The sequence below is a fragment of the Penaeus chinensis genome, chromosome 9, assembly GCF_019202785.1.
Source record: "Penaeus chinensis breed Huanghai No. 1 chromosome 9, ASM1920278v2, whole genome shotgun sequence".
NCBI lineage: Eukaryota > Metazoa > Arthropoda > Malacostraca > Decapoda > Penaeidae > Penaeus > Penaeus chinensis.
The window spans coordinates 1528548-1537827 of NC_061827.1; the positions used below are offsets into that span (position 1 = coordinate 1528548).

Sequence of the window (9280 nt, forward strand, 5' to 3'; positions counted from 1 at the left end):
ACACACACACACACACACACACACACACACACATACACATATATATATAGTGTGTGTGTTCAAATTTAAATTCTAATTTGAAAGACTTTATACCATTATGTACAATCGATACCATTTTTACAGTTACTGGTTCAACAGTACAGATCTACATAAAATGAATGGCAGTAAGTCGTGCTTTATATTGATTTTAGAAACCTGATGTCATTGATCAATTAGACGTTCATGTATGGTAGTTTGTCTTCTTTGCCGTGATCCTCTGTCATGTCTTCTTCCTGCTGTTGATTTACTGTCGTTAGAAGACAAAGAGACACTTTGGATAATTACCTTGAATGACTGTGGATAAGCAGGCAAGTATCGTAACGGCATTTGCATTAGATTCTTAAAACCGTATTAGTTTATTTATAAATAATAACTGTTTTGTCAGATATCATTATTTTTTACTGTTTGGATTCCATTGGTTAAATAACTACTGTTTCGATTTTTTTATATATCAGTTTACTAAAAGGGATTTCGAGAGTGACACTATCGAAAACCCAGAATAGGTCTAACAATGCAAGCAAGGATATTTGGCTGTTGTTTATATCAACATTAATTTTATTTGTGAATTTAAGTAGACAGTTTACTGTTAAAACCATTTTGTGTTTCTGGATAGTAGGTTACTGGTTAATAGAAATCTCGTCAATGAGTCTTCTACGATTTTTTCCAGGAATGTGTCTATATATATACATATTTATGAAATATATATTTATACAATAATATACATACATACATAAACATATATACACATACATATATTTATATACATATATATTTATATATATGCATATATGTTTATGTATACATATATTTATATATACATATATACTTTTACATATATATATTTATATACACATATATATTTATTTTATATGTATATTTATATATGCATATATATCTATATATACATTTATATATATATATATTTCCATATAATTGTTTATATATATATATATATATATGTTTATATATACACATATATTTATATATACATATATATTTATATATATACATATATATTTATATATACATATATATTTATATATATACATATATATTTATATATATATACATATATATACATTTATATATACATATATATTTATGTATATACATACATATATATTTATATATACATATATATTCATATATATACATATATATATTTATATATACATATATGAATATTTATATATATACACACACATACACACGTCCGTGCGTATGTGTGTGTGCGCGCGCGCGTATTGTCTTGGTCAAGATTCATTACGCAGTAGCATCCTGTATACTATTATTATGTACAGTACAAACAATGCCTATTTTCCCCCGAGTACCTTTTTTGAATAACACCAGCAGGTTTCAGAATATTTGAAAATACACATACCTTTATATTATTTAACAACATCTGAAACAACACACATTATTTTGGAACGAATGAACTTACTGACCACATATTAATGATTTGGTTGGCTTTTGTATCATGGTATTGTATAGGTTTCGTGCAAATACATGGACGCAAATATTTTTGTATGAGTTTAACATTCATAAATAAGTTATCACGCTCGATTTTGTTGTTACGTAAACACTATACTGTTTATTCCTCTCATCAAAAATGACGGGAAGGATCCATTATTAACGGGAAAAGATAATAGAAAAAAATATAGATAGTGAATATCCGAAAAAAATGACTCTGCTTGCGCCATCAATACATAACAAAGGTGATTTGATAGGATCTTCTGAGGTTTAAAATGCGTATAATAACCAATATGTACTCTGCTAGAGATCCCATGAAGTGTGACGAGTAACGATACGGATGAAAGATAATAATAGTTATCCATAGATATATCATAGAAAATGGTCCGATGGAAGATGACATAGAAAATAGTATAGTATGGCTAACTATTCTATTATAACAAAACTACTTGTCGATTCGTCCGGCAAATGTTTCAAAACGACCCGTCATTCAACAATAATACTCAAAATGGTGCTATAATACAACCCTCTAACACTTTCGTTTACATAAACGTACTGATTAAAGCATGAAAATGTTGTTTAAGATAAGAATAATCTTTATACGGGCCTGTTAGCTCAGTTGGTTAGAGCGCCGTGCTAATAACGCGGATGTCGAGGGTTCGATCCCCTTACGGGCCAGCGGGAACTATTTTTATCGTTACTTTGATGATACTTCGATATCTGTACACTAGCACATCATTTCCTGGGTCTCCATTGCTAGTATTATGCAAGAGCTAACATCGAACAAAAACAAGACAACACGATTTTATGCTACTTGTAATTAATATGGACATATTAATATATGTAATACATGTTTTTTTTTTTTTTTTTTACATATAATAATAAGGATGATAAAAAAAAAACTAATCATGTAGCAGAACGATATCCCAAAACCTCCTCATGTGACCTAACTTGAGGCAACTTAATCTAACTTCACATATAACAAAATAATAGAAATAAGCTCTATGCTGTATTTATCATTAACACGTAACTGTAAGTGTATAGATCTTGATACTGTGACTACCTGTTTGAATTGAAAAACAAGTGTTTAGGAGAAGATATATGAGGAGAACGGACACGATATTTGACTTTTCATATTTGGGACAAAAAAGTGAGTGAAATTGACATTGACATATAATACTAACCTATTTTTAAAAGTCTTTTTTAAAACTATATACCACTAGTTAGCATAAAAAAAAACTGGTTTCCCCCTGAAGGATTAAAAAAAAAAAAAAAAAAAATCCACGGGACATCTAATCAGAGTGATGAGATAAAATACAAAAACAAATATCTTAAAGATAAAATACATATAAATTGCTTAGAGGAACAACGGAGGTATTAGAAATTCACCAGGCCAAGTAATATTTAACCGGATTGAAATATGTAAAATATTTAAAGAGAAAATGGCACAATAGAGAGAAAAGGGATAGAAAGAGAAACAAAAACAATTTGTTAATCTTAGAGAGAAAGAGAGAAAGAGAGATAGATATATATAGAGAGAGAGAGCCAAAGGATTAGCGGGAAGGAGAGAGAGATAAAGGGATGTGTGTGTGTGTGTGTGTGTGTGTGTGTGTGTGTGTGTGTGTGTGTGTGTGTGTGTGTGTGTGTACATATATACTCATAGAAAGAGAGAGCGAGAGCGAAAAGGATAGAGAGAGAGAGAGAGAGAGAGAGAGAGAGAGAGAGAGAGAGAGAGAGAGAGAGAGAGAGAGGTAAGTGAGGAAGGCAGAAGAGAGAGGAGAGAGGAGAGAGAGAGAGAGAAGGGGTAGAGAGAGAGAAACAATATATATATATATATATATATATATATAGAGAGAGAGAGAGAGAGAGAGATAGAGCAAAAGGATTAGATAGAGAGAGATAGATAGATATGTGTGTGTATAAATATCTATATATCTATCTATATATATATATATATATATATATAGAGAGAGAGAGAGAGAGAGAGAGAGAAAGGGATAGAAAGAGAGAGCGAGAGAGAAAAGGATACACACACACACACACACACACACACACACACATATATATATATATATATATATATATATATATATATATATATAGAGAGAGAGAGAGAGAGAGAGAGAGAGAGAGAGAGAGAGAGAGAGAGAAGGTATAGAGAGAAACAAAAAAAAATTGCTAAACTTAAAGAGAGAGAGAGAAAGAGAGAGAGAGAGAGAGAGAGAGAGAGAGACAGAGAGAGAGAGAGAGAGAGAGAGAGAGAGAGAGAGAGAGAGAGAGAGAGAGAGAGAGAGAGAGAGAGAGAGAGAGAGAGAAGGTATAGAGAGAAACAAAAAAAAATTGCCAAACTTAAAGAGAGAGAGAGAGAGAGAGAGAGAGAGAGAGAGAGAGAGAGAGAGAGAGAGAGAGAGAGAGAGGGAGAGAGAGAACGAGAGCGAAAGGGATATATATAGAGCGAGAGAGAATGAGGAAGAGAGAGAGAAAAAAGGGATAGAGAGAGAAAAACAGAGAAAGAGAGAGGAAGAAAGAATAAAATGAAGACAATTCCAGGTTAAGAGGTTTTATTAGTATATCCAACTTATGATATACATCTTAATATGAAATATATATAGAAAAGAAATGCATAGCAGTAATCATAGAACAAGAGAGAGAGGAGATGTCAAATAACATGACAATATTCAGTAAGAAAAAATATATAGCAAAATCCCAGGTCAAAGGAAGAAGCGCGGGGTTTTGTTAGATTAATAATAATAATAATCAAAGAAGAACAAGATATAAAGAAAGACATAAGCTAAGAGAATGAATAGAAAAAAAACTCGTAACCCCCCCCACCCCCAAAAAAAAAGAGAAAGAGAAAGAGAGAGAGAGAGAGAGAGAGAGAGAGAGAGAGAGAGAGAGAGAGAGAGAGAGAGAGAGAGAGAGAGAGAGAGAGAGAGAGAGATAGAGAGAGATTTTAGTACTTCACATATCTAATCAGAATGAATATGTAAAATAACATGACAATAATCAGTGAAGAACAAGATGGAAAAAAAACATAAACTACGAGAGATAATAAATAAAACAACTCGTAAAGTCCCAATCAAAAAAAAAAATAATAATAATAATAAATAGAAAAAAAAAATAAACAATAATAATGATAAATGAATAAAGAATAAAAAAGAGAGCGCGGGCTTTTGATAGATTAATAACAATGATCAGTGAAGAACAAGATAAAAAAAAAATCATATTAAGATAGAGTAAACATTAAGTGAGAGAGAAAATGAACATGCAGAGAGCGCGAGGTTTTGGTACTTCACATATCTAATCAGTGTTAACATGTAAAATAGCATAACAAGATTTGAAAAGAAAAAAGAAAAACAAAAACAAAACGAGAAAATGAATATAAAAACCCAAGCCAAAAAAAAGAGAGAGCGCAAGGTCTTAGTAATTCACGTAAATGTAATCAAAGAGAATATGTAAAATAACATAATAATTAGTGAAGAGCAAGATTTAAGATATAATTGAATTACGAGAGAGAATGAATACAAGACCTCGTTAAGTCCTAATCCAATAGAAAGAGAGCGCGAGGCTTTGTTACTTCATATATCTACTCAAAGAGAACATGTGCAACAACATATCAAAATAAGAAAAAACATAAAATAAGAGAGAGAATGAATTAAAAACCCTCTCGAAATCCCCATCCATAGGAGCGAAAAAAGGGATAGAGAGCGCGGGGTTCTGGTTATTTATCCGACCCAACTGCCCATCATGTCGGACGCCGAAGATGACTTTATGTGCGATGACGAAGAAGAATACGACCTGGTGAGTCGGGATGGCGGCTTTTACGTGTCTCGGGAGGGTCGGGGTCTTCTGGAGTGAAGGGCGGATGTGTAGGAGGCGCCAGAAGGGGCGTAGAAGGCGTAAATCGAGGCGTTTTTATATTGAAGGGAGAAGGAGGGGGTGGGGGACGTGCCTTCCTGTGGATGTAAATACGTCGTGATTCCTGGAGGATTCTCTGTTAGTTGAGGCTTGATTGAGGGCTCTCTGTCGCCGCGGCGGTTCTCCGAGGGGCCTTTGTCGTCTCCGTTGGTGTGGACTGGAAGTGTGTGCTGCGCGGCGGCTATTTTAACAGACGTGAGGTTGGGGCCGAGGCTGGCGTTTGAATGCTTCGAGCTGTGCTGTGGCTGTCTGGTCGTGTCATTTGCACGATGAACATTTCCGCTCGCTTTGACGGCTTTTGCTGCCGGAAGCGACGCGCAGAGATAGAGGGAAATGAAGACGGCCGTCCAATTGAGCTCAAGAAACAGAGGAATAAACCAGGCAGGTGCAGCAGCTCCGGAGTCATATTCAACGTGAAATGACAAGAATATCCGCTGCCTGTCACCGCTCAGAGACTAAATTCACAACGCCCTCACGCAGCCAGAGTTCATATTGCCCGTTCCCCCCGTCTAGGGAATAAATAGAGGGTGCGAAAGGGTAGGTTTGGATTGTGGGTTCGTGTGACGCCCTCGATTTAGGATTTCGTCTCAGGAGGGTGCATCGCTCTCGGTAACAAGTGCCGCTATAACTACTGTATTGAAAGGTAATTTTATATGTTAAGGGGCAAAGATCTTTGAGCTTTTATTTAGTTATTGTGCTTACTTCCTTCAAAGAAAAGCTTTTAGGCCCGAGTTATTCTTTGTTCGTGATTGGGGACCAGGATTACGAAGAAATAGTCAGCTGAATTACTAGACAAGTGCAATATAATCATCTGAAAACTCCCATAACTTGCACAATAACTAAGGACCAAATACAAGGCTGTGCATGTTTACCTCCGCCTTAGCTGGGTTTTGTCGACACACACCCGTCTGGACTCAAACTTAATGGGAATGTGTGGGAGATTTGGTATTCCAGGTTGGGTTTAGGAGATGGCAGTCCCCCTATAAGGAATTTTTAGGAGCACAATCCCCTGACAAAGATAGAATGATATAAATGCCACCTTGCATTGTCGCTGTTGTTGCTAGGTGCTGACTAAAACCACTGTAAATGCTCACTTGACATCATGAGGAATATATCAGTAGCTAATTAGAGGGTTTTAAGATGGCGATTGACTTTGGAGAAAATTATTAGATTGGGTTTTGATAGGGTGGGAACTGGATGTAGTTTTTCATGAGAAATATTGTGAGTGTATGCGGTAAGATTGTTAGTAAGATAGTTTTTTTTTTTCTTCTTCTATTATGATGAGTATAATATAACCTGATGCCACTGGGGATGGCATGCCATCCCACAGTGGGTTTAGTTTCTTAATTGTATTTGTGCATAGATGGCTCCACAAGTGCTTAGTCACTAAGGAATCGATCACTATTCTGACGTAGTTTACCTGTTTACCCGTTTCCTTGATTTTCAGAAATATTTTTAATTATTTTATATTGCAATTAGTATTGTTGATAATGCTGTAATAGTGAACCAAGTTCATTCCAACATGTATAGAAGTGGTATGAATGAAGATGAATATCAAGTGATGTATTTGAACAGTTTTGATTTAAATAAATAGATCAAAGAATAAATAGATAAATATATAAATGAATTATCTGTATTTGTGACACCATGTAATCATGCTTTTCTGTCAGAGGTATAATCAAATATCTCTTGTGCTGTGAAAATATTTATTCACATTCATACCTTTTCTACAAATGCTGTAATAATTAGAATATCAGATAATGATAATAACGGCATCGAGATTTATAGCAAAAAAATAATTATATTTATAATAATAAATAGATAATAAAATAAATAAATAAATAAGATCACAGAAAAATTAGGTACATGTAACAAAACAATAGTACAGTGAGCAAAGAGATTTTTCTGTCGGCATTGGGTTCAAACTGTTTTGAAATGGTTTTGGCAAATGTTAAGCATAAGTGTCATGATTTGATTGAGAACCCATTGCATTTATCATCTTGCTGCAGATGCCTATTATTGGGTTGATGCACTTTGTATATTATTTACTATAATAGGACTTCTGGCTTCCCTCCTAAAATGTTTTAAAGAAGTTTATTTTAATATTTATTTTAGATGCTTGTGCAGATTTATTGATATTTATGAATCACTGCAAATCAATATAATGATTGTATAAGAGATAAATTACAAATTCATATCATTCATGTATAATTCATGAACATTGATAGAGTTTGTGTTTTTTTTCTTGTTTGTTTATGTCTGTAGTTTGTGTTTTTTTTCTTGTTTGTTTGTCTGTCATCTTTAACGTTTAGACATACAATCACATTATCAACATTTTTCTTCTTCTTCTTCTTCTTATTATTATTATTATTATTATTCCTCTTCCTCTTCTTCTTTTTTTGTGTAAAATGTTAGATTTACCTTCTGTGTGTGGATATTTCTATGACGACATCATTGAAATTATTCATGTGATTAATAAAAAAGTCTAGTGTTTAATTAGATATGGATTCTAATAAGACTTTCTGGTCATGGTGTGCAAAAGTGAAATGCCAATTTTTTAATAAATTTCCAATGGTTTTCTTTGAATGTTGATGGATTGCATTAGAATTAATGAATAAATTAGATATATGATGAAAAATAATGGAAATAAAATTAATCAAAACAGTCAGGAATGAGTTGTCAATTAGAATTATATATCTTGCTGTAAATCTTAGCGTGCTATTTGATTATGTTGTTTGACAAGAAAATGGTTACACACACGCACACGTACACGTAGGCATTTTTCAATTTACTCTCCTAGTTACAGGTAATTTTTTAATTGGTTACAGGTAATTTTTGAATTGGCAGTTCTACATATTTTAATAAATGTATAAAACTAGTTACTGGTATATCACTTGAACTAATACCCAAATTCATAACCGTACAGGAATATTCAGAAGACAGCAACAGTGAGCCGGATGTCGACCTTGAAAACCAGTACTACAACAGCAAAGCACTGAAGGAAGATGACCCCAGGGCTGCCCTCACCTCCTTCCAGCGCGTCCTGGACCTGGAAGCGGGCGACAAGGGGGAGTGGGGCTTCAAGGCGCTTAAGCAGATGATCAAGATTAATTTCAGACTGGTATGAGCGGGTGCAGTGAGAGTGGGCTTGTGTTGTTGGTGGAAGATAGGTTCAGCGCTCTATCACTGTTTGTATTTTCTTCTTCATTCTCCTCGCCCTCGTCGTCGTCCTTCTTCTTCTTCTTCTTCTTCTTCTTCTTCTTCTTCTTCTTCTTCTTCTTCTTCTTCTTCTTCTTCTTCTTCTTCTTCTTCTTCTTCTCCTCCTCCTCCTCCTCCTCCTCCTCCTCCTCCTCCTCCTCCTCCTCCTCTTCTTCCACCTCCTTCTCCTCCTCTTCCACCTCCTCCTCCTCTTCTTCAACTTCAACCTCCTCCTCCTCCTCCTCCTCCTCTTCCACCTCCTCCTCTTCCACCTCCTCCTCCTCCTCTTCCACCTCCTTCTCCTCCTCTTCAACCTCCTCCTCCTCCTCCTCCTCCACCTCCTCCTCTTCCTCCTCCTCCTCCTCCTCCTTCTCCTCCTCCTCCTCCTCCTCCTCCTCCTCTTCCACCTCCTCCTCCTCCTCCTCCTCCTCCTCTTCAACCTCCTCCTCCTCCTCCTCCTCCTCCTCCTCCTCCTCCTCCTCCTCCTCCTCCTCCTCTTCAACCTCCTCCTCCTCCTCCTCCTCCTCCTCTTCAACCTCCTCCTCCTCCTCCTCCTCCTCCTCTTCAACCTCCTCCTCCTCCTCCTCCTCCTCCTCTTCAACCTCCTCCTCCACGTCATCCTCCTCCTCCTCCTCTTCAACCTCCTCCTCCTCCT

The 9280-nt window shown here is 35.6% G+C and overlaps 1 protein-coding gene and 1 non-coding gene across 2 annotated transcripts in view; both read left to right on the forward strand.

Moving 5' to 3' along the window:
• The first annotated feature begins 2113 nt into the window (after positions 1–2113).
• Positions 2114–2187, forward strand: Trnai-aau. The gene has a single exon. It is a non-coding gene; the product is annotated as a tRNA-Ile (tRNA).
• Positions 2188–5162: 2975 nt separating this feature from the next.
• LOC125028917 (COP9 signalosome complex subunit 2) overlaps positions 5163–9280 on the forward strand; it is a 10476-nt gene continuing 6358 nt past the window's right edge. The window contains exons 1-2 of the mRNA XM_047618538.1: positions 5163–5310; positions 8354–8548. Of these exons, the coding sequence (XP_047474494.1) occupies positions 5257–5310; positions 8354–8548 (249 nt within the window). The 5' untranslated portion in view covers positions 5163–5256. The remainder of the gene's footprint in view (positions 5311–8353; positions 8549–9280) is intronic.